The 25,137-nt window shown below is 56.6% G+C and overlaps 1 protein-coding gene across 2 annotated transcripts in view; it reads right to left on the bottom strand.

The window, feature by feature from the left end:
• The window catches only part of SRL (sarcalumenin), a 37,002-nt gene extending 12,112 nt beyond the window's left edge, over window positions 1–24,890 (bottom strand). The window contains exons 1-2 of one of the 2 annotated variants that reach the window (XM_086376023.1): window positions 24,820–24,890; window positions 1,223–2,176 (exon numbers count right to left, since the gene is read on the bottom strand). In XM_086376023.1, coding sequence (XP_086232149.1) covers window positions 1,223–2,176; window positions 24,820–24,880 — 1,015 coding nt within the window. In that variant the 5' untranslated portion in view covers window positions 24,881–24,890. The remainder of the gene's footprint in view (window positions 1–1,222; window positions 2,177–24,819) is intronic. The other variant, XM_086376024.1, reaches the window with a different exon arrangement.
• Window positions 24,891–25,137: the final 247 nt, after the last annotated feature.

The raw sequence follows: 25,137 nt of genomic DNA, 5'->3' as shown, positions 1-25,137 counted from the left end.
TAGTTTATAGGAGACTGCCTTTCAGTTTCTAGGTGGACCACTGGCTTGGTCAAGTGAGCATTTCATCAGGAAGAGCCGCTACAGGCAGTCTTGGGGAGCGGAGGGGGAGTAGGGAGAGGGGGGAGGGAGTGGGGGTACACTGTTGCTTCTGACCCAGCCAGAGGTGCCCGTGACCACCTGAGGCTCCCAGGGAGGGGTGCTCACATTCCCAGGCCTCTTAACATCACAGCCATTTTTTTTTTAATCCTGGGCTAATTGCACAAAGAATTTTAGGTGATGGACGGAGGATGGACCTGGCCTGTGGGAACAAGGGGAGACCAGTTCCAGGAGGGATGGGAGCAGAGAATAATCAATGTGTCTTGACAGGGTGATCCTTTCTGCCATCAGACCCAGATCTGGGAGCTAAGGGGAAGGGTCCCCATTGCAAATACCCTACCAGTGTGGAAATGAAGTTCTTGCAAGGAAACCTGCATTGGAAACTGAAGACTGACTCCAGTGCCTCCATCCTACCTAAGCCAGTTCCGGGTCCAGGTCAGCGTACTCAGTGGATGAGCCCAGTGCTGGACACGCCTCTAATGCTGCCCAATAGCTTAGGTCCTGCCCACTTCCATCCCCCCACCCTGTCCCCTAGCCTGGAGAGTGGCTGCTGCAGCCACTCATCTGCAGGACAGACATCTGCCGGACAGACATCTGCTGGACGTTAGTGTCTCAGCCAGCCCAGTGTTTAAGGATCCTGACATGACCTAGTCTTCAAGTGGAGGTCCCAGGAGCTAGCCGACCAACGTGGTCCCCCAATGCCCCTCACACTCACCAGCCTGCCTTCGGCCTCAAATCCTGCCCCTGTGTCCCTTGTCCTTGGGGTTTAAGCACTGGTCTGTGTTAAAGGAGGGACTCTAACGGATAAGTTTCTGATGGCCTAACTCAGATGTAACCAGGTTCCTCTGGGCCCTCCAAGGTGCAGGCTCTCAGTGGATCTCTCTGAAGTGGGGATAAGTGATTAAGGAACAGCCTGGAGGCACCCAGAGGGCCGGGAACCCCCATGGGGCCTATGCCCCACGACCCCCGCGGTTGGCTAGAGGCTCTCCCGCCCGCCCTGCGGGTCCCTGTCTGCCTCTACATACAAAACCTCCGGGAGGACTGCAGCCGCCAAAATGCCCGAAGCAGCCCCCACCGTCGAGGTGCCGGGCGGGGGGAGGTGGGCAGCCTCAGGACGCCCCCCTACCCTGTGGCCCCTCCTCCTTGGGCTCCTGCGCGTCGGCACCCTCGGGCGATTCCTCCGGAAACCCCTCCTCCCCGGGGCTCGCGCTTCCCGCTGCCGCGTGGTCTCCTTCCCCAGCTTCTTTCTCGGCTTCCTCCTCCTCCGAGGCGCCCCCGGCTTCTTCCGAACTAGCCCCGTCGCCGCTGTCCTCTTCGTCGCCACTCTCCTCTTCGGATTCTTCACCCCCCTCTTCTTCAGAGGAGGCCTCGTTCGGGTGCTCCCGGGAGCCCCCCTCCTCTTCGCGAGCGGCAGCGTCTTCCGCGGCCGCGGCCGAGATGGAGCTGGGTTCCGCCTGGTCCTCCGTCCTCTGCGCGGCTTCTGCGTCCACATCCGCGGCTCCATCAGTCACTTCTGGCTCCAGACCGGGCCCTGGGCTGCCCTCCCCTCCTGTCTCGACCTCCTGGCTGGGAGAGTCCTCGGAGTTCTCAGGCTCTGGGGACCCCTCCGCTGCTTCCCCTAGCGCCTCCGCAGCTTCCTCGGGGACCTCGCCGCTCCCAGCCGGTCCCTCCGCCTCCTGTCCTGGGCCCTCTCCGGAGCTGAGCTCCCGCGCCCCTTCCTCCTCCCCGGGCTCCCCCTCCCTTCCTGGGGGAAGGGCGCTCGCTGCTCCCGGCGGGCCCGCATCTTCCGCCCCGGGCCCCGCAGGTTCCCCGGGGGCAGCAGACTCGGAGGCCGAGGCGTTGGAGAGGCTGGCTTCGGGATCGGGATCGGGATCAGAGCTCAGGCCGTCGGCCGCTGTCTTCTCCGAGCTCCCATCCTCCCCGCCTTCTGGGGGGTGAAGGAGCGGGCGCGTCTCTCCAGGGGCCGCCTCTGCCCGAAGCGCCCTTTCTTTCTCCTCTAGACTTGCGTCTCCGGCACAGAAATGATTCTCCAACAAATTGCCAACATCTTCCGTGCCACCCGAAGCGGAAACTTGCAGTTCTAGATGATCAGAACACGAGGGGTCAGTGTCAAGGGGTTGGCACGCGCTTTGCTTCTCACAACTCTAAACACTCAGCCTGTCTCCCAGAGGCAGAGCGGTGCGGACCTGCGGGGACGGTGGGGCTCCTCCCTCCCTCGTCTTCGGAACCGCCCCGAGTGGCCGGCAGAGCGGGCGTGCCCCCTCCTGACCCGAGCCTGGGCTCTGAGCGACCAGCTGACCCGCCCCAGCCCCGCCTCGGCATCCCGGGGGGATGGAAGCTGGGCGCCGCCCTTCCAGTCCTTCCTCAACCGTGCGGGCGGGCACGTGCAGCCTGGCTCGCCCGGCAGATCTTTCCAAGACAGGGCCGATGGGAACTGCCACCCCTGGTCAGTTCCTAGAGTCATTAAGCAGCGTGCTTTTTATACTGCTATCGGCAAAGGAGTGAAAACAGGTGCCTGCGGGCCAGGTCCTCTTGGGTTACGGGGCACAGCACTCGGGGGATTACTTATGGCTCCCAACCTTATTAAGTCACACATCCAACTCTGTCCTCTTAAGGGCAAGCATCTTCTGGCCTCTCTACCTTAGATTAGAGGGGACGTGTGGCAGGAGGAGATACCCATGGGGGCAGGCCTGGGCTTCTCGATGGCCTTCACCAACCCCTTCCGAGGGGATCCCCTTCTAAGGGCCGAGGGCTTTAAGGGGAGAGCCAGGGGCACTGGGAGGGCAAAGCAGAGGGCAGGTAGGGTCCCAGAATGTGCCAGGAGCCTCTGTCAAGGGATGAGTGTGATGCATTTGGACAGTGGGGTCAGAACAGAGGGTGGGGTCTAGTACTTCTGAGCCCTCCCACCCAGGTGGGGACGTGTTTAAGGAGGAGCCCTGCAGAGCCGGACATTGCAGGCACATGGGGATGAGGGCAAAGTGGGGGCCCTGCCTCAGGGTCGCTGAGATGCTCCTGGGTCTCCCTCGTTTCACAGGACTCTTTCTGAGGAAGGAGCATCCTGCCTCAGTGCCAGCTCGGCTCTGCCTCCCACAAAGAAAAGCCACTTCTTGGGAGTACCCACCCCCTTGTTCCCTGAAAGTTGGGGAAGCCTCTTAAGGGCCAGGCACAAATAGTTTCTCATTAATCCCCACAGACACAGTCTGCTATCAAATTCAGAAGGATGGGAAGTTTGGGTGCCTTTCATTATAAAGGAGCCCATATGTTGATGTAATACTCCCTCCACTCACGTTTGTGACCCCTTTCACCTCCGTTATTACTATCAACCAGATTTCAGAGCTGAAGGTCTAGAGAGAGTGTTTGATTTGCCCAAAACACCAGGTGGCTAGTGGGCAAGTGGAACCTAGAACTGCCCACTCCTTGTCCAGGCCTTCCATGCCATGCTGTGTTGAAGGGAGCACATGGGAGTCCCTTCTGACTGGTACCTCTGCCCTCCCTGGATGCACCCGCTCTGGCTCCTGGATTGTAGGCTGAGAACCTGCCTGACCCACCCCCCACCCCCAACCCCACAAAGTGCTGTGAAGAGGTCCATGGGGAGATTTGGGTACATTCAGAATTCCTGGTCCCTTAGTTGGGGAGCTAACGCATTAAAATTTTCTTTCATTACCACCTGAATACCTGTAAGTCCTCATTCTTCTGCCTGAATCTCTATCTGCCCTGCCCCCAACCTCTGGGGAAATAAAAATCTATGGCAGGAATTTGGTTTAACCCAAGAGATTGACATGAAGAAGGCAATGGCAACCCATTCCAATACTCTTGCCTGGAGGACCCAGAGGACAGAGGACAGAGGAGCCTGGTGGGCTTCAGTCCATGGGGTCACAAAGGGTCTGACACGACTGAGTGACTTCACTCTCACTTTTCACTTTCATGCATTGGAGAAGGAAATGGCAACCCACTCCAGTGTTCTTGCCTGGAGAATCCCAGGGATGGGGGAGCCTGGTGGGCTGCCGTCTATGGGATTGCAGAGAGTCGGACACGACTGAAGCGACTTAGCATCAAGAGATAGACAGGCCTTTGAGCAGCAAGATAGATATATAGATATCATATGAGATACATTTGGACAATTATTCAGGGTGCCAGGCAGTGCTTGAGCACTGGATGTATAAAACATGAACTTGATCTTACTCTATTTGCTTGCTTCTGTGAAACAAGTCTTACTCACCCCTATTTTACAGATGAGAGGACTGGAATCAGAGGCACTGAATGTCTTGCCCCCAACATCACACAGCTAGCAACCGGCTGAGGCCATTTAACTTCGGAACTGCAAAGGAGATTCTCTGATCCTGCAGCGGGGGGTTCTCCCCCGCCCCCTACCCCACCCCGCACCCCTCCCAACACTCCTCAGCCTGTGGTCCAGGCACCTGCAGCATCAGCAGGTGGGAGAATCAGTAGAGATGCCAACTCTCAGGCCCCAGCCCAGAACCACTGACTCAGGATTACTAGTCAACCTGAGCCTATAAAACTGCCTCTAAACCCGTGGTTCTCGCCACTGTCTGTATGTGGAAACACCTGGTTCTTGATCCCACTCCTCTCCCCCTCCTTGAAGGTTCTCATTGAATTAATTAGTCCAGGGTGTAGCCCCAGCATCAGGACTGTAACCCCCTCCAAAAAATTAGCGGGGGTGATTCTACTCAGGGGCTTCCCTCATAACTCAGTTGGTAAAGAATCTGCCTGCAATGCAGGAGACGCTGGTTCAATTCCTGGGTCGGGAAGATTGGCTGGAGAATGGATAGGCTACCCACTCCAGTATTCTTGGGCTTCCCTTGTGGCTCAGCTGGTAAAGAATCTGCCTGCAATGTGGGAGACCTGAGTTTGATCCCTGGGTTGGAAAGATCCTCTGCAGAAGGGAAATGCTACCCAGCCAAATAACCCTGACCCCAAGGCTTCTGCTCCTGGCCTCTCTCCACTCATGTGCCCACTGGAGGCTTCCAAATTAGATGGGTTACCAGGGCTTAGGAAATGACCTTGGAATAGCAGTGATCAGGGCTTCTCCTCTGGGGAGTCCAGCCTCTTTCAACAGGCCCTGTCACCCTCTGCTGTTAATGCTGTTGATGCTGGTGGTGATGATAATGAAGACGGTGATGATGGCGATGTTGCTAGTAATGGTGATGCTGGTGGTGATGATGATAATGGTGATGGGGATGGTCATGATGGTGGTGGTACTGAGGATGATAATGGTGACTGTTGTCATTCAGTTGCTAAGTCATGCCTGACTCTTTGTGACCCCATGGACTGCAGCATGCCAGGCTTCCCTGTCCTTCACTGTCTCCCTGAGTTTGCTCAAATTCATGTCCATCGAGTCAGTGATGGCATCCATCCATCTCATCCTCTGTCATCCCCTTCTCCTCCTGCCCTCAGTCTTTCCCAGCATCAGGGTCTTTTCCATTGAGTCTGCTCTTCTCATCAAGTGGCCAAAGTAATGGTGACAGTGATAGTGATGGTGATGTGATAGTGTTGATGGTGGTGATGATACCAGGCTGAAGGGACTCTGGGTCTGACTACCTGCAGCATTTCTGCTATTCTCAGAACATCCTCTGGCCCAGTGGAGGTGGGAGGGCTGCGTCATCTGAAGGGAGATAAGGAGCCCAGACTCTCGGGATACACGTGACCTTTGCACTGCTGTGTATTTCCACACCTGGGCCCTAGATAGGAACTCAGGTGTGTGCATGTGTGTTTACTTATTTACATCCATACTCTTCCCTGGTTTTTATGACTTAGGGCCAAGCTTCGCCTGCCCTTCCAGTGACAAAGAGCGAGGGTGATGACTTCATCCCCATGATCTTCCTTCCCAGGCTAAAAATAACTTCTCTGAGAGAAAGTCTCTCAATGAAACAAGCTGTGCCATTGGGTCTCTAGAGCTCAAAGCCCAGGAAGCAGCTGTGCCATTGGGTCCAATCTCTCCTCCTGGAAGCAGCTCAGAGGCTTAAAGAGCCTCTGGTTAAACTTAGTTCAATTCTGTGACATCAAACCACCCACCCTGACTTCCTCAAATTCTTGTGGAAGCCCCCCAGTGGCCCCGGAGGAGGGGTGGGGGGCGCAGAGGACCCAGGACACCCTGGCCAGGTTGAGAGCCTGGTAAGATGGGTCTCAGGCTCTCCCAGAACATGCAGTACCACACTGTATGTGCTGCTGCCAAGGTAGCCACCCAGGCCCCAGGCAAGCCTGGGTGCTAACGTCAGCGTATGCAAATAGCAAGCCCCTGGCTCAACCCTGGAGATCAAGGAAGGCCCCTGAGCCCGACAGGTGCCCCGGGGCAGGGCACAGCATAAACTGGCTCCGTTTTCTCTCCTGACACCCTCTTTGTCATCAGCCTTTCTCTGCAGGAGTCAGCTGCTCAGCTGCTCCCCTGCCCATAGCCTCAGTGGGGGCCCCAGGCTCAGTTCCTCTCTCCACTGCCAAACACCAGATTTTTTTTCCAGCTCCTAACTGTTCCCAAATGCTTTCACAGGGACTCAGATTACTGTGGAATTGCCCAGGGCCTTGGTGAGTCTATTACAGAGGAGGAAGCTCTGGCCGGGGAGGTTTAGAGACTTGCTCAAGGTGAGGGGTAGGGTTGGGACAGAGCCCAAGGTCATGGCCCTCAGTCTAGAGTTCTTTCTGATCCCACAGACCATGTCCCATGGGGTGCTAGGGTTCCATGGAAGGGTCTAGGGGGTGAGGGGAGATGAAGGAGCTAGGGTTCAGCCACCCCCTTGGTACTTCCTGCCCAGCCAGCTCTCCTTGGGTCTGTCTGCCCTACTGCCTAAGGAGGGTGTGACAACCACTATTCTGCCTCCGCTGCCTTTTTCCTGAGAATTCCTCCTCTTGCTCATTTCCTCTAACAGCCCAAGAAGCCTCCCCAACAGCATCTTTTCACTTTGCTGATCAACATGCGCCCAGCAGGGAGCTAGAGGCCATCTGACCTTCACGCTGAATTTCAGGCTTCCCCTCAAATAGCTCTGTGTTCTTCTTCACCCCCCAGTGGTCCTCTGAAGCAGGGAAAGCAAGGATTATTAACTGATTATTCACTTCTCTGGAAAGGAGGAAGCAGACACAGGAAAGTCCAGCGTGGGCTTGACAGGCCATCCAGGGATGGGCTAGCATTCTCACCAAGAAACAACATCCGAGATCTCTTGCCTGTGGCAAGTGGTACCCAAGCCCTGCAGGGCTTTCCTGACAAAGATGCCCCGTGTCCAGGGTTGGGTCAGTGTGAATCCGGGTGTTTCACAAGGTGATTCTAACGAACACCTGCATGTGAGAAGCTCTGCTCCGGGCCACCCCCAAGTGTCAGACAATCTGTCCTGAGGTTGGGACTGGACCTCAGGAGAAAAGAGATCATCACAGGTAAGATATACCATTACTCATACACCAGAATGCACATGTGGTAAAAAAAAAAAAAAAAAAAAAAGTCCCCGGGGGCACAATTCCTTTCCACTTCTACCTCCAGACACGTCTGCCCCCGGGAGCCAAGAATACTGGTCAGGGTGCCCAGGGAGTCCCCTGTCTTTCACTAGGCTTTCCTCTGCCCAGACACTTGGGTGTCTCACCGGCGGTGCCTCAGGTACAGCAGAGAGCACTTTGGAGTTCACGTTCACGACGGCAGGCTGGCACTTCTGCGTCCCTGCACGCTCCTGGACTGAGCAGATGGCAGCGGCCCCTCTGGCATCACATTTTTTCTCGACCTTATTTTACGGAGTAAATATTCGCCACTCAAGGCCCCTTGTTCCTTCGCTTCACAAATGAGACTTCAGATGGTTTACAGATGCTGATACTGGAAAGGAACTTAGGAGGGAAGTGCCCACTTCCCCCCGGGGACCCTAAGGCCCTCTCCCTCGCCATTCGGTGGACACCCTCCTCAAGGGGCCCCGGCAGGCAGCCGTTCTCAGAAGGTTCTTTGGCTTCCTGGCCAAGCTCCTAAAGTCAAGGCTAATCCCACCAGGACAGCTTGTCCCAGGCTGGACTCTAGCCCCAAAATGATTCACCCAGGGCATGGGGCAGGATGACAAGGGCAGCGGCCAGTGGGAACCATGGGATAGGGGGTCAGAGGGGACCTCCGCACAGACCAACTGGTTTGATTTCACTGGTCAGGATCCTAGAACTCTGATAAATGATTATCCCAAGACCACAGGACTAGTTAGGCTAGTCAGCAGCGGGCTGGTTCTGGGACCCATCTCTGTACCAACTCCAAGTCTCATGCGCTGTTCCTGTGCCTGGTTGCTCTCCACCAACCTTGGAATGAGAGGGGGTGAGTCAACCTCAGAAGGACAGCAACTTCTCAGCCTGCCCTCTTCTTCCTTGCTTTGAACACCATGCTCAAGACTTTAACACAATTGTTCTTAACCCATAAAGTCCAGAGACTGACAGAATAACTCCATCCCCATTCCCCACCCCTAATTCCCAGGAATTCTCAGTTCAGGAGGTACACTGGGAAATTCGCCCAGGATTCCACAGCTGTGGTGTATACACTGATGCCCAGAGGATTCATGGATAAGGGTAAGCACTCACTTTCAAAAGGCAAGTACCTTTGGAAGAAGTAGGACATTAAGCCTTAAGCCCTGGGGGAGTAACTGGACACTCCATGGAGCACACGGCTTTCCCTGCCTCAAGGGAGCACAGATCCTCGAAGGAATCGTTGGCAATGCTTCCTCCATTCAGAGGGGCCTAGCTGGGTGGGGGGGAAAGGCAGGGAGTAGGGACACAGGCTGGATTCTGAGACGGGCTGAGGTAGGCAGGTAGCCTCCCCCACCTCCACCTCTCCACCCAAAGAAACAACCTTCCTGGGAGCGTGAGGACCACCTCTGGGAGGACTGATGGTCTAACTCTGGGGCACCGGACAAGGGGCGACCCGCCGGGGGCTAGAGGAGAGTGGCTCCCGGAGGCCCCTGTCAGATGGACGCCTTGGGTTCAGCTCAGAGCCGTCGTCGTGGGCTTGGCAGGTTGGGGAGCAAGGGCACAGACCCACCTCCTCCCCAGGCCGGGGAAGTAGGGGGAAGTCAGCTTGGTTCTTGAGCTAAGGAACTTGATCTGACACCTTCCTGGGCCATGCCCTCATCTCAGGGCTTTCCTTTGCCACGAGACCCAGAGCCAGACTGATCCTTCTGGACTCAGTCAGAAGCCAGGAGAGCTGGGCTCTGCTCCTTGACATCTTCCTCACCGCCCACGCAGTTAGTATATAGGCTGCCCCTCACTGACTTGCACCCAGCTCCTTCCCCCCATAAAATGCAGCAGGGAACGATACCTGCTCTGCCAACCTCTTCGGAGTATTTTAAACATCAGGTGATGTTTAAAACACTCTACGGGGAATTCTTCAGCAGCCCAGTGGTTAGGACTTGGCACTTTCACTGCCGTGGGCCCAGGTTCAGGGAATTAAAAGCCCGAAAGTTGGTACAGAACCAAAAAAAAAAAAAGCATTCTACAAATGTCAAGTATAATAATAATAATTTCCTAGACGAGCAAAGATGCCAGGTTGAATCCCAAGTTCACTGGATAGGGCAAAACAGAACTGGCTTCGGATGAGAGCCACCCTGGCTCACTTGCACCCTACTCCTCTCAACCTCGTTTCTAAGTGGTCCATCCATGGGCCAGGTGAGGTCTTTCTGCCCCGGGTCCTTCTCCCCCTTTTCCAGCCGGAAGCAGCTCAGAGAGGAGCTGTGGGTGTCCCTGCTCTCTGCGGTTCCCGCTGGCCTGGGACAGGAACAAGGCTGAGCTACTGGCACGCCTGTGCCTGGACTTTATCCTGCCGAGCCCCAGGCTAACTCCTGTGGTCACTGACTCCCACTTCCACGCAGCCCCGACTCACTCAGAAACTTCCACGACCATGCACAGCTCCCCCTCTGTCCTCTGCCTCCCAGGCCCCTCCTGTCACTCCGAGGTGGCCCTGCGTTTCACCCCAACGCAAAGGTGCATGAGGGGTCACATCGGCATGAGGACAGGTGAAGGCCTTTCCCCGCTCTGGGAAATGGCAGCACAGTGGGAGACAGGCCACTTGGGGGGCCCAAGCAGCCTCGACACCATCCCTCTGACCAGTGAGCACAGGGAGCATCAAGCCCTTCAGGAGCAACTCGGGCCTCGAGACACAGCTCTGGCTGCACCTGAGCTGATTGAGGGCGGCTCCAGCTTCCGCTCAGCGGCACTTGGCAGCTCGGGGCAGGTGCCTCGTACACTGCTCTGCCTGGCCCAACCACGGCCAGCCGGCCCTTGGCCTGGGCGCCGCCAGCAGCCCCGCCCCCTCAGCAGCCCCAGGCCCTCTCCCGCCTGCTCGGGAGTGAGGCATCATCCTTAGCAGATCCCACCCTCAGGGGCCCCCCAGCCCTAGGTCCACTCAGAGGAGACTGCAGAGGAAGGTCAAGCCAATAGGAGAAGCTGGGGCAGCAGCAACACAGGGGATACTCCACCCTGTGGACCCTTCCAGCAGAGCCGCTGCCCACAGCCATGATGCCAGATCCTCTGCCTTCTCTCCCAAAGGGCTTCCCCAAATTCGAGACTGGCAGGTTCTACCTCTGAATCTTTAGGTTCATGGCCCCCGAGCTCGTCTCGTTGTTCAGCCTTAGGGTGGTTTTCCTATTACAGCCTTGTTGAACTAAAAGGAAACTTAGGAATTCTCTAACCCAGCTTTCTCATTTCACAGATGAGGAGACTGAGGCCCAGAGACCGAAAAGAACCTGCCCGTATGTTGCCAAGCCCCTTGGGGCAAAGCCAGATGTAAAGGGATGGCTCCTAGGCTTCTAGCTCTGGCCTTTCAGGGAGGCTCCAAATGGTAATGGTGTCCCTGTCAACCTGATATTTCCAACCCCTTACACCCAAGAATCACCCCATCCCTGGGGCCCGGTGTTCCTGGGATCACCCATCCATTCCCCTATAAAGTGCAGCCTCCCAGAAAGGGCCAGGGGAGGGCGCTGATATCAGGCTGGGCCCCTGAGCACAAATCTGGACACATACTTGGAGAAGACCTGGGGTCACAGAGGAAGGGCAGAAGACCACCTCCCACCCGCTGCTCCTTGAACTGCACCAACCCCCAAAGCCTCCAGAGCATTGATCAACTGGTAATGGATGGTTACCAGAGCAAGCAACCATCTGTTACCCTCAGTCATAGCTCCAGAGCTTGGACTCCATAGACAAAGATGTCTGGAACACCCAGGCTGCTCTCTGGTGGAACGGTCTGGAAATCCACATCTCCTCTGGAAGTAGACTTGTTTCCCGTTTGTAGCCTCGGACACGTGGGCCACACTTTCCCAGGAAGCCAGGGTCTGGCTCCCTCTCAGGACCTCCCCACTCCAGGGAGGAATCATGAAGGCAGTTAAACCTGAGAGCAGCTTCCTTCTCATGTGAACCCAGTGTCACCGAGGACCCAGGTACTCCTCGTCTCTTCAAACACTAAAACTCCAGACGGGGCTCTGATCGTGCAGGAACGTCTTCTTCCTCTGGTACCTGGTGGCCATGCAGAGGGCCAGGGCCAGTCACCGATTCCTTAGTTCTCGGGTCTCCCCTGGGGAAGGGAAGGTTAAGGCCAAGGGCAGGACAGAGGGTGGGGCAAGAGCGAGTGGACATTCCGCACACACTGTCCCCAGGGTGACCCTTCCTGGTCATTGCTGCCAGCCAGACTCCACCAGACTGCACTTGAGGCTCCAGCAGGCCACCTGCCCAGGGGGCCGCCCACCCCCGCCGGACAAGACTCCCAAGTCCCTGCACAAAACTTGAACCTGGTCTTGTATTCCTTTCCTGAAGCTACTGTAACAAAGTCCTGCAACCTGGTGGCTTAAAGGAACAGAAACGTATCCCCTCATGGTTCTGGGGCCAGAAGTCCAATATCAAGGGGCCCTGTTTCCCCAAGGTTCTAGGAGTGGTGCCTTCCTGCCCTCCAGCTTGGATGGCTCTCAACAGCCCTTGGCTCATCAATGGGCATCTCCAGTCTCGCCCACCTTGCCCTGTGTCAATCATGGCCTGTTCCCCCTGCCTCCATTCTTTGTCTCTCCTCCTCTTCCTCTCAGGACACCAGTCACACGAGCTTACTACATCTGCAACAAGCCTATTTCCAAAAGTGGCCGCCCTCTGAGATGCTGAGGTTAGGATTTCGGCATATCTTTTTGGGAGACACGACCTAACCTGTGATGGGTCTGCTGACAGCCAGGCTACCGCGCACCCAGAACACTTTCTGCTTCCCACAGATCTGGCTGCAGGATTTCGGGTCAGCCTCCCCAACACCAGTCGGTTCCTCTCTCCCCGCTCCCCAGTGCTGCCTGGCTAATTCCAGCTCCCGCTTCAGACCTCAGCTTCGAGGCTGAACCCCTGGGACACATCCCTAGACTTGGTACTGAGGGGCTTCTGCTCTGTGTCCCCACAGCGCCTGTCAGCCAATGTGACAGCCTTTTTTTTTTTTTTTTTTTTTGACTACACCAGGTGTTAACTGCAGCATAAGGGATCTTTTGTTGCAGCATGTGAATCCTTAGTGGTGGCTTGCGGAATCTAGTTCCCTGACCAGGGATCAAACCAACACACCCTGCATAGCAAGAGTGAAGTCTCGACAACGGGACTAGCAGTGAAGTCCAGAGTCTGCTTTTTTAACGAGCACCCAGGTGATTCTCACACATGCTAGAATCTGAGAACCACTGTCCTTAGGCCTTGACCTTGGCAGTCAACCTATACCCATCTTCCCAGGAACCTACTGGGTGCAAAGTGTGGACCAGGCCTGCCCCTTGTTCTGCTCCCAGCCAACAGCCCTTCTAAAATGACGCTGATGGTTGCCCATTTCTGTGAATACACTAAAAACTATTGAATTGTGCACTTAATTGGGCAAATTGTATTACACGTGAATTATTATATCTCAAGAAAGCTGTTTAAAAAATAAAGCATCTACAATTCTTTTCTTTATCCAAAACTTTAGTTGAACCTGTGGTCTACCTTCAAAATCTCTCAATCTAACTGTTTCCCTCCCACCAGCCCTAACCCCCTGCCCCACCCACCCAGCAGCACTGCCAGCCCAGGACCAGGCAGGCAGGCACTGTCATCTCTCACCTGGATTATGGAACAGCCCCTCCCTGAGCCCCATGCCCTCCTCTGCACACACCCTCCGAGCCCTGTTCCCCATCACCCATTTCTGTCTCTTTGTTTTGCTCTTCTGGGAGTGCCAGGCCCCCCCTTGCCTCCCTATGCTGTGTTTTCAGCTGGGGAACGCTCCCCTCACTGCCTGGCTATCTCCCATCCTCCCCTGAGTCCTGGCTCCTTGTCACCTTCTCCGTGAGGTCTCCCTGGCCACCCTGCTGAGGCTGCCTCCCAACCCTCGGTCCCCTCTTTCCATCCTAGTCTCTCTTTCTCCACTGTACCTATAAATGTCTAAGAGACTAGATAACTTGCTTATCTGACTGCCTGTCTATCAGAGATTGTATGTCCTGGCATCTAGAACAGCCACTGGATGGATGGATGGATGGACAGACAGATGAATGGATGGATGCATGCATGCATGGATGGGTGGATGGGAGGAGAGGATAGGTGAATGGTGACAAAATGTAAGGCCTTTCCACAAATCAGAAAGTTCAAAGTTCCAGAAGAGAGGAATTCAGAACCAGGATTCAGAACCAGAGAAGCACCCATGGGCGGAGGCACTTAACTGGCCTATTATTTTGTGATCAAAGGGTCCTAGGAGTGGCTGCCAATGTGGATTCCTGAATATAAAGATCCTCTCCTCAAAGACAGAGCAGGTAATTGGAGGGAGTGGCAGGCAGGGAGAGAGAAATTTCGTCCTGGTAGCGGAGTCTCAGCACCAGACAGGGATGTGGACCCCAGGAGCTCATTGCAGCAGCTCCTGGGGTAGGGGTAGGGCATTTGGGTATAAACTGGATTCACTGGTGAGCATTTCTGGAAAGGGGAGGGGACCCTGGAGACTTGCCCCCCACCTCTTCATCCCTCCAGACCCAGGACAAACCACAGAGCTACAGCCACCAGCTTCCAGAGCTGGCTGACACCCCAGTCTCTGGGTTGGGGACCCCTAACTCCACCCTGAGGAGCCCCAGATACATTGCAGCTGGGGGCTCTTTCCGGCGAGGGGAGCATAGGAGGCTGAGAAGTGACCCCCTCACAGATGGCCGTGGAGGGTCACCCAGACGTTCCTTCTGCATGTGATGTCTGCTGAGTATTAGGAGGGCCCCCCATCCTGCTCTTCTCTGGCCACTCCCCTGCAGGAGACAGTGCAGAGCTGGGTGCAGGCACTCCCGGGGGAGTTTGCTGGTTCTCAGTTCTCGCTGCCTCTCTCCATCACACGACGGGCCACCAGGAACCAGACCCCTGCCCTCCAGATGTGCCAATTCCAACTCACTCTGTACCTGGGCACACGTGACCGACCACAGGGAGCTGGAAAATCTTCCCCACGATCCTCCCCAGGACCACCACTAGGCGAGACACTAAAATTCCTAAAATTCCCTATCCCCGGCCAGCTGTCCATCCATTCATTCGACACAGTCACCCTGGGAGTGTTCGCAGAGCTCCATATTAGCCTTTGGGGACAACTGTGTGGGCCGTGGGGCCGGAGAGAGGACCAAGGAAACAGGTGTGACAACCTGGGAGACAGACGAGAACTGCTCAGAGCCAGCAACGAGGGAACGTCCGGTGGTCCAGTGGGTAAGACTCTGTGCTCCCAATGCAAGAGGGTCTGGGTTCAATCCCTGGTCAGGAAACAAGAAGATCCTGAATGATGCAATTAAGAGTTCCCATGCCCCAATCAAAGATCCTGAGTGCTGCAGTGAAGACTGAAGACCCTGTGTGACCCAGTAAGACCTGGTGCAGCTACTAATAAATAAATAAATATCAGAAAGACAGAGTGTTCCATCTAGAATCTCAGGATATGACATTATTTGGAAATAAGGTCTATGAAGAGGTGATTAATCAAGATAAGTTCATATGGGATTAGAGTGGACCCTGAGTCCAAGACTTCTGTCCTTATAAGAGGGGGAGGAGACACACAAAGAAGAGATCATGTGAGGACACAGGCAGAGATCAGAGAGACGCACCCAGTAGCCAAGGAAGGCCTAGGCCTGCTGGACCCGCCAGAAGCTGGAAGAGGCAGGAAGGAATCTCGCCTGGAGCCTCTGGGGGAGCGCGCCCTGCCCACCCCTCGACTTTGGACTTCCAGCGTGCTGACTGGGAGAAAATGAATTTCTGTTTTTTGATGTACACTACTATGTGTGGAGGGGCTTCTCCGGTAGCAGCAGTAAAGGATCCACCTGCAATGCAGGAGACGCAGGAGACGCGGGTTAGATCCCCGTGCCGGGAAGATCCCCTAGAGGAGGGCATGGCAACCCGTTCCAGTATTCTTGCCTGGAGAATCTCATGAACAGAGGAGCCTGGCGGGCTACAGTCCATAGGGTCACAAAGAGTTGGACACAACTGAAGCAACTTAGCGCACACATGCACATATGCACATGTGTGAAATGGATAGCTGGTGGGAATTTGTAGTATGACTCAGGAAACTCTAACCGGGACTCTGTCGCAACCTGGAGGGCTGGGATGACGTGGGAGGTGGGAGGGAGGCTCAGGAGGGAGGGGGCATATGGGTACCTGTGGCTGATTCATGTTGATGTATGGCAGAAACCAGCACAGTACTGCAAAACAATTATCCTTCAATTAAAACAAATTCTCTCTTGTTTGAAGTCACTTAGTTTGAGGTCATTTGTTACAGCAGCCCAGGAAAATAATACAGGAACCAACACCTGAGCCGGCCCTACGAAAGCCTCCCAGCCCCTCTGAGGCTATGCTGGTCGTGCTCCCCAGCGCTGGGGCCCCGTCCCTGCTCCCACTTACTCTGCAAGCTCTGGCCATTTATTTTTAGCCCCGATTACACCTGCCTTATATGGCTCCCTGCTCCTATCACCAACAGGGACAGCTTGCCCTCCCGGTCTGTAAGCTCCTTGAGGACAGAATCCGAGGATATCTGCAGCGCCGAGAAGGGGCAGCTGTGCTGATGATGAGATCTTCAGAGTCGCTTGCGTTTCACGATATTCGAGGAAACCAGAGGCTCAAACTACAGGAATACTGTCCGCAGTGAGAGCCTGTAATCGCTGTCACAGCCCTTCTAACCTTAAAAAGTATCTGAGATCGAAAACCATCCTAAGCATCCGATAGCCACTTTCTTATTTTAGTCGCAAAACAACCCCATGCTGTAAATAGGGCGAGTATTATTCCACTCTACAGGCAGAGCCAACAGGTGCCGAGGTGGTAAGGGGCTCGCTGGTGAACTGTGATGATGCCAAGGCTTGCTCTGTCCTAGAGTCTCAGAGTGCATGCTGCCCCCGCCCCCGGGTACCCTCATGGGCAGCCTCAGGGGAGGGAGGTCTGGGTGGAGAGGACACCGGCCTAACTACCTACTCCGAAACAAAACTGAGGCAGGAAGAAACAGGAGAAAGAGGTGGATTCGCCGCTGGCCTTCTGTTCCTGGGACCCCTGGGACCCAGGCTTCATATTCTGGGAGCCTGAGGCCGGGTTGGGCTCCCCCAGGCCACTGCGAGAGCTGTGACCCCTCCCTGATGTTTCCAGACCCCTTCCTAGGTCCCAGGGAATGTTCCTGGTGTCTTCAACCTCCTGGGATAAGCTAGAGAAATAAATGGTCTTCTATTGCCTGACCCTTGATTAATAAAGCATAGGAGGAAGTTTGGGGAAAAGCAAATAACCAGCAATGGCTGGAAGTGTCTCTGGGGGGTGCGGTGCGGGTATACAGGGCGGGCACCCATAGAATCAGAGGCACTTTGGGGACCTAGAGATCAAGGCAATGGCTTTGTGTTAACCTGTTGCCATCTAGGGGAAACTCTATGGGAGGCAACTGCGCTGGCCGAGGTCCTAACTGAATGGCCACTTGGAGGAGAACCAGGGGCCGCAGGTTTGCCAGTGGCCTGGAGCAGGTAAGGAGGGAGGGCAGGGGTTCCAACACCCCAGGGCTCCCCCTGGCCTGGTTCTGGGCGGGGCTCCTGGTGCAACCCACTTCCCACAGGCCCCAAACTCCAGGCCAGACTTTGCCTGCACCTGTTGGAGCTCAGAATGCAGTCCCTGCTCTAGAAGGATCCAAAAATAAGAGAGAGGGAAGGGAAGGGGAGGAGCTTACTGGAAGGGGAGGGGCTAGAGCATGCTGAGGGCTTAGGGAGACAGCGGCTTGGCTCAGCATTCAAGGCCCTTTCAGGTGGGCTCCAGCCCATCAGGGTGGTCTGGTCTCCCTCAACGGGAGCCCCACGTTCGAGCCAGAGCTCTTCTCATCCCGTTTCTGCCAGCACCACGGTCCGAGCTTTCCCGCTCCCGGCTCTGATCCCCAGCTCCAGATGCTCCCCGACCCTGCCCCGTCTCTGCCTACAAGAGTCACCTTTCATCATTCATCAGACATTGCTAAACACCTCCAGTGAGCCAAGCGCTGTGCTACGCATCGGCGATGGAGCGGTGAGCAAGTTAAACAAATGCTCAGCCCCGTCCTCTTGGAGCTGACCCAGTGCAAAACCCTGCCCTTCCGTGAGGCCAGACCTCCAGCCCTCCTCTGAACTCCAAACAGAGCTGCCCAGAGTGTTAGTTACATCTTTTTTTCAGTGCGTGTCATCTCCCCAAATAGAAGGCAGCACCTCAGGGCAGGGGCATAACCGGTTCCTGCCAGCACAGTGCGGCCAGCCCGGACATCACAGTGGGCATGGCTTGGCCTCAGGGCTAGAGAGCTGGGCCTTTCGGAGAGGGACCCTGATTGCCTAATCGGTCCTGCCTCGCTCCTTGAGAACCCACCCTGTGTGATTACCCAGCCCCGCCCTTCCTTCCCTCTTCCTGCTGTACCCTGCTTCCACGTTGTACCGTCATGCCTCTTGATAATCACACACTGCCCATCACCCCGAGTCACGTGTCCATCCTGATTCCCAAGGCAGGGCTGCATTGCCTGTTTCTTTAGGGAGCTGTGCTGAACCCTCCTCCCCAGGGTTGGCCACACAGTCTGCACTCGTCCTTTGCCCTTGGGCACTCTGGCTGACAGAGGACTAGCGGTCAAGGGCCCTCAAGGTTGTGGAAAACAAGGACCCTAAGGGCCAGAGGAGAAAAGCCTCTTCTCATCACTTAACATGCCATGAACATGGGGAGCCTGCCCCACTGGGCCAATGTCCCACCCGAAATCCTTCTGGGTCGCGGCTTGGGAACTGGACAGAGCAACAGCGACTGTGCCTTCCTATGGCCCTGACGATGTGGTCCCAGGAAGCACAGGCTCCTGGGATGGCACCAGGCAGGAGCTGCCCGCCAGCGCCACGGTCTCATGGGCTTCAGAACTGGGCACACCCACCACCAGCCTCAGGCTTCCCAGGCAGCTCAGCAGTAAAGAATCTGCCGGCCAGTGCAGGAGACCCAGGAGACATGGGTTCAATCCCTGAGTCTGGAAGATCTCCTAGAGGAGGAAATGGCAACTCACTCCAGTATGCTTGCCTGGGAGATCCCAAGGACAGAGGAACCGGACAGAGGAGACTGGTAGGCCACAGTTCCTGGGGTTGCAAAGAGTTGGACACGACTCAGCGACTAAACAATGATACCAGCCTTCCCTGCACACCAGCAGGGAAGAGCAGGAGGGTGGAAGAGGCAGATGCTCTAGGCCCTGCCAGGGGTGTGAACGGCGGACCTGACAGCTCAGGCATTTTAAGAGCAGACTCCACCGCCCCAGCCCCTCACCCTGAGGACTGGTGGCTCAGGAAAGGCTGACCTGGAGGTCTCTGAGGGGACAAGGAAGTGACAGGGGCAGGCATCTGCCCACACCAGAGGGGTGCCTGGGACTTTGACCCTGAACAAATCCGTCTTCGTGGCTGGAGAGGGATGAGGCTGAAACCAAATGGGATGGGATGTCCCTGAGCCCCGAGAAAGATACATCCCAGGTAACACAGACCAGGAAACGAATGTCTCCAGAAACTCAGCGCAGATGAAAACTGACCCATCCCGTTGCCGAATTACGCCACCCCCTTTACCTCCTGCTGACGACAGCAAGGCTGGGGGTGAGCAGCGGGTGAGTTTTTTAACCACAGAGCAAGTCCTACAGCTGTGGCCACCGTGGCTCCAGTCCACTCCCTGTCTCCTTCCTTCAGGGTCAGGTAGAGGAAGCCCTGCTCTACAGCTCAGGATTGGGGACTATCTATTGCCTCAACACCGTGACTAGGGACTTAGGGTAAGACCTTGCCCACCAAAGCAATGAGAAATTCCATGTTAGAGATGCATTTGTTGAGCTAAAATCTTCTGACTCCTTTCAAACAAAAAGTGACTTGGAAAAGTGACAGTTTAAGTGTTGAGCCATTAGCCCTTGCTGGAATGAGTTTCAGGGCACGTCTCATGGGGACAAAGCAAGGCCAGTGTCTGGGGAGAGAAGGGAACCTCCAAGGAGAGAAGGAAACAGACAGGGCAGAGGCAGGCTCCTGAAGCCATGTGTCTGAGTCTAGAAGGCCCTTGAGAAGGCAGGTGAGGAAGGTGCGGGGGTTTCTGAGGGCCCTGGCCACCCGGAGCAGATCCTAAATTCCCTCAGCCTGAAATGAGTCTTGCCAATGGGCCAGGGAGCTGCGGAGGGAGGCCTTGCAGCCACCTGGAAAACACCCAGAGGAAACCTGAGCCTGGCTACCTCTGGGCCCTGTGCCCTGCACCATGCCCTGCGCCAGCTTCCACCAAAGTAATGGTCCCTGCAGAGCTGAACACAGCGCTTCCTGGGAGCAGGTCGGTGCATGTCTGCGGAATGAACACCTTGGGACAGAGCTTGGGGTCGGGTTTTGCCCCCTTCTCTGCAGCATCTGAAGGCTCGAGAAGGCTGGTTCACCAACAGCGAGAGACCAGCGTTTGCTATGATGAAAATGCTGATTCACTGGTCACCTCCTGGCCTCATCTCAGCTGGACTGGAGACCAGGTTCTGGTCTGGACCCTGCTGTTCGATCCCACGCATCTCAGGACAACCGGCCTCCTTTTCTACCTCAAGGGGTTCTTGGTCAGCTCTGGCTGGTTCTTCCCCTCCATGGCCTTCTCCCCGCTCTGTAGCAATCCTGTTGTAGACCAGGATCCTCACTTCCTCGTTGAGCTCCCTGGTGGGCACAGACACTGCTCAGTGAACTCGAGTGTACAGGGGATCCCTCTGAGATCCCCCCTCAAAGCCCCTCGGACCTGTCCACCTCGCTCTCAAACTCTGACATCCACCCTATGCCCCACGATCATCAGCCCTTCCTGCTCCTCTGCATCCTCCCTGTCGGCCCAGGAACACACCGCCTTCTCTGCACAGTCAGCCACCCTACCTCCTCTCACCGTCCTCTAGCTCTCGCAGACTTAATGTTGAAAGTCTCTCCCGGTGAACGTGCCTCCGCGTCCTCACTGAGTGACCCGTCCGCAGCCTCCTGGTGTCCAAGCCAAGGCCTCACCTTCCCTGGCCTCTCCGCAGGACTCACAGCCTCTGCAGGAAGCACCCTGTCCTCTGCTGCCAGGTCATGCCTCTGCCTGGATCTCATCCCATCTTCCTGAAATCCATTTATCTTCTTCCTCTTCCTACTCCCCAGGGACTGGTCCTGGATTCTCTTCTTTTTCTCTCTCTGCAGCAGTGTCCTCAGGGATCTCACAGCCTCGCCCTCATCTTTACCCAAACGAGCCTCATTTCTGGATCCCCAGACCCGACCTTCCTCCTAAGCTAACCATCTGCATCCAGGCATTCCCCCAGGATCCAGAATTCATGATGATTTCAGATGACCTTTTAAAATCAGTTCTTTTACGATCCTAGTCTTTTCTTATTTTTCTGGCAAGATGCTGCCTGCTGTGGCCTACACGAAACCCTTGGGGGCTCCTTCCTGCCCAGCTCGCTGGGCCAAGGAGTCCCGCAGATTATTCCCCAGCATCTGTGGGGCCTGCCCTCCAGTCCATCTCTCTCCCTTGCCAGAGTACACATCATCCCAGCTCGGTCTACTCCTCCCTACAAACAACTGCCAGACGCACTTTTCGAAACCACGCCCCCCTACCCCGTGGTTACCTGCCACCCACAGAGCAAAGCCCCCTCCTCAGCCCAGCACCCCTCACACTCTGGCCCCAACCCAGCCTCCCGGACTCCCCACAAACCCCACCTCACCCTTCCTCCCCATGACCCTCCTGGGTCTCGCCTGAGCCCCACCTTCCCTGCTGCATGAATGTGCTCATCCCTGCTTTTCCTCAGCATTCTCTTCTGAACCCTGTGCTTCTCAAGGCCCATCTCAGACACTCCCTCACTTGGAAGACGTTTCCTGATCCACTCAGATCCACTTCCGTCCATCCCACCTCATTTACCTGGATCTCCCTGAGGACACGCGTGTCTTCTTTGTGTGTGCACAGCCACAAGGGGGACGCCCTATCTCCCCCAGCCCCAGACTGTAAGCGTGCCAAGGACAGAATGCCTATTTGCGTTCCCTTGGCCCCACACCTGAGAACCAGCAGGTACACACTAGATCCGGGATGAATTAAGGAAGGTGTCTGAGTGAAAGCGCTTTGCATCCTCGAGCAGTATTTAAACGAAAGGGATGGTGAGTCTGGCTTTAGATTGGATTTGGAGTAGAGGGGTGCACCCCATAGTGGCAGACCCCATCCACGCGCCCCTCTTCCAGCCACACCCCTCCTTCCAGGCCAGAAGGCATTGTATCTATGCCCTATCTTGATCCCTCAGGCCATATCAACGGAGGAACGGTCGTCTTCCTCCTGAGTCCACAGGGATCAGGCTCCTTCCTGGCCACCACACCTGAGCGAGCGCCCAAAGGCCAGGTGGATGCAACCAGCCTCACCGGACCCCTCTCTGGTCCAGGATTCCAGCTCTGGCCTTTGAGCTAGCTGTGTGAGCTTCACTGCCACACCCACATGGGAGGCAAAGCCCGCATTTCCCAAACCTCGGATCCACAGGCCAGCAGGCTCAGTGCCCACATCTGGGGGCTGCATCCACTGAGCAGAACCAGACTAGCACCTCATGCACCCGATGTGGGAAGTGGACCACCTGCTCCTCATGGCTCATCTGGCAGCACCAAGCCAGGAGCTGGGGACCTCGCTGGGGACACAGCTTGCAGTGGAGGGGGGACATGCTGGAAAGGCTTCTGGGGTCTACTCCCTCCCCAGGATCCCCCAGCTCATGACCTTCTCTCCGAGCCCTCCGCCACAGTTGGATCATGGCACCTGGGCTACCCTGCTGAGGGGCTGTGAAAACCACTTCCTTCTGGGTGGGAGAGGAAATGTCACGAAGGGGTTCCTAAGAGACCCCCATTACTCTTGGAGGGCCTTGGGAGCCCCAGCACGCACCAACCTCTTGCCATTGGGATGGCAGAGTAAGGCCAGAGCAGACGGGGTGAGTTTGCAAACCAGGGCTGGGCTGGAGGAAGCAGAGGAACAGACTCAGACCCCCTGTCGTCCCTCAATCTTTGCCTCAAACAGGTAACAGGAGGCAAGGCTGTCCTGAATTCAGCCTAACAAACACCAGCCATTTAAGCCCGAAGAAATGTTTTCCCAGCACCCCCATTCCAACATGCTCTCTGGTGAGTCAAAATTCAAAGGCATTGGTCTTGCCCTATATCCCAAGGCAGCCATGCGTGGCCCCACACCCACAGGCAGAGAAACTGGGGTGTCCAAGGAGGACTGGGGTGTCCAAGAAGGGCTGCAGAGAGAAGGGCCAAAGGAGGCCAGGAACTCCCGGGTGGGCTGAGACCGGCCCTGGCCCGGCGTGCCTGCCACGGGCTCGCTGTCTGACCTTGACCACGGTTCTTTCCTCTGGATTTTGCTCCCTCACCTGGACCATGAGCAGACGAGTAAACCCTCTTGGGGCTGTTTTCCTCTGTCCTCGAGCAGGCTTGACCCCAGGCCAGGTCCCCAAGACAAAGAGGAGGACGCTAGTAGTTACAAAGGACTGGGGCGGACTGGTGGTCAGGGAGGCTGTGGAGCCCATCACCCTGGTGCAGAGGACCACGGGAGCAAGGACGGCAAACAAGAAGGAAGGGTGGCTCTGCAGGGTCCCCCCAGGGACGGGTGAGCAACACGCGGCTGGAAATGAGGATTCGGCACAGAGGTGGGAAGTTCAGGAGCAAAGCTGTGTCTGTGGGCATGGCGGCATTTACTAGTAGCATATTCTACAGGCAAGTCAACGGGTAGAAAGGATTGTCACTATGGGGTGGGGGAAGCCATTCATGGAATCCCCTACCCCGGATCATAGGAGGAAGCCATCTGGGGTTTACAATCTGCAATTGGGGGTTAGGAAGCCCACCACTGTGAAGAACACACAGCACAAACCATGAGCAGTGGGGAGGAGGGCGGGGACCCCACACACGAGTGGCCAGGCCGGGGCCGGTGGGGGTGCTCACTGCAGAGTCCAGGAAGGAAAGGACTGCAAAGAAAGGATCTTTGCAGAAAGCACCTGCCTGCCTCCTTTCCCAATGGCAAGGTCCCCCAACAGGGCCTGTGGGACATTCCAGATGTCCAGTTCCCTTGGTGGGAGGAAAGATAAAGGATGTCCCTAAAAGGCTAAAAGTTCCTGGGGCGCCGGCGTGGAAGCTGCGGAGCTGGCAGCTGGGGCTGGGCGGTGCAGGGGAGAGGTCGGCAGTGGCTCCCGGGCTCGGGCTCCGATTACACGGCTGTTTCCATACTTAGCCGCCTGACAGCCGCTTGGAATCCTTGCCACCCCAGCCACTGCAGCCCCACGGAGCCCAAATTAAACTCAAGGGCAGACAAGGGCAGGGCCCAGTGGCACACACGAGGCCGGAGCCCCCCGCCTCGGTCTCCAGCCCTCGAGGGACTGGCTTCTGCTCCTGCCTGCCACGGGCTCCCCAGTCTGGGTCTAAGAGCTCAAGAAAGAGAACCCCCAGGGCCCCACGGTCCCCAGCGCAAATGAAGCCTACAGTCGTCATGAAAAGGCAAAGCGGGACTCCTGGACTCCTGGGGGGTCCCCAGGGCACCCCTAAAGCAACTTGGAGGGGCATTCAGCCCCAAGAGTCTTGGGAACAGAGGTGGCAAAATGCTCTGGTACCCCCTCCATACCTATAAATAACCCCCATGCTGTAACCGGAGCCACCGCCTCTGCCACACAAAGTGCTGAGATGTCACAGGAAAACCACGGCATGCAGGCCCCAGCCCCCTTCCAGTGAAGCCCCCGGCCAAGCCAGCTCCACTCCAGACTGGGTCCCGGCCCTCCTCTGAACTGCCCAATTTGGTTTCCAGCTCTTTGCTCCAATCCCGCCCCAAACTGAGCCCCTCTCTGTCCCATCGTTTCCAAGCCGTGCCCCTCTAACCGCCCTCACCCATGCAAAGCCAGGCACCCCTCCATCTCCACCAGGTGGGAGAATCAACTCAGTGACCTCCAGGGCTTCCCTCCACCTCCAAGACCAGGGTCCTCTGTCCGCCTAGGAGCCTCTAGTCTTGACTCTTGGGGTCTTCTTCCCCTACCATCTACCGGCCGGCCCTTCTCCCCAGCCCCCTGCTCAGGCCTTGCACCTGCCTGCACCTCTCAGGTCACGGCTTCCGCTACCTGGCCTCCTCCCCACGAGCCCCCTGACTGCTCTCAGGTCTCCGCACTCAGTGCGTTCTCAGTGAGACCAGCCGGGAGCCAAAGGGCTGCCATCAGCCTCCAGGAGTCACGGAGGCCTCGTCCTCCGTCCACCGCCCAAGCCTCCCACCCCACAGTAAACAGAAAACCTCGGGGGCGTGTGGGGTCACAGGCTGGTCCGGCCAACCGGCTGGGGGTCGTACCTGCTTGTCCTGGGAGCAGGAGTGAGGCCACAAAGCAGCAGAGCAGGACCAGCGCCCTCATGGTGACTGCCAAGAGAGCCCAGCTGCTCCGGGCCTCTATTTATAGGGCGGGCGGCGGCGGGGGCGGGTGGCAGGGTCACACAGTCACCAGGGCAACTGGGCAGACGTGATGGGCCAGCGGCGCGGACCCCGGAGGCCGCGGAGGCTGCTCTGCACCTGCAGCACCAGCTGCCACGGGGAAGGCAGGGCCCGGCTGACTCCTCTCCCACGACAGCCCCAGGGTCACGTGACAGGGGTCGCAGGGTGGGCAGGGGTGAG

This window comes from Bos grunniens, chromosome 25, assembly GCF_055505025.1.
Source record: "Bos grunniens cultivar Pamir isolate PY7600 chromosome 25, Bosgru_T2T1.0, whole genome shotgun sequence".
NCBI lineage: Eukaryota > Metazoa > Chordata > Mammalia > Artiodactyla > Bovidae > Bos > Bos grunniens.
Note: the sequence above shows the minus strand (reverse complement) of the source record. Positions and strands in the feature narration are given on the sequence as shown.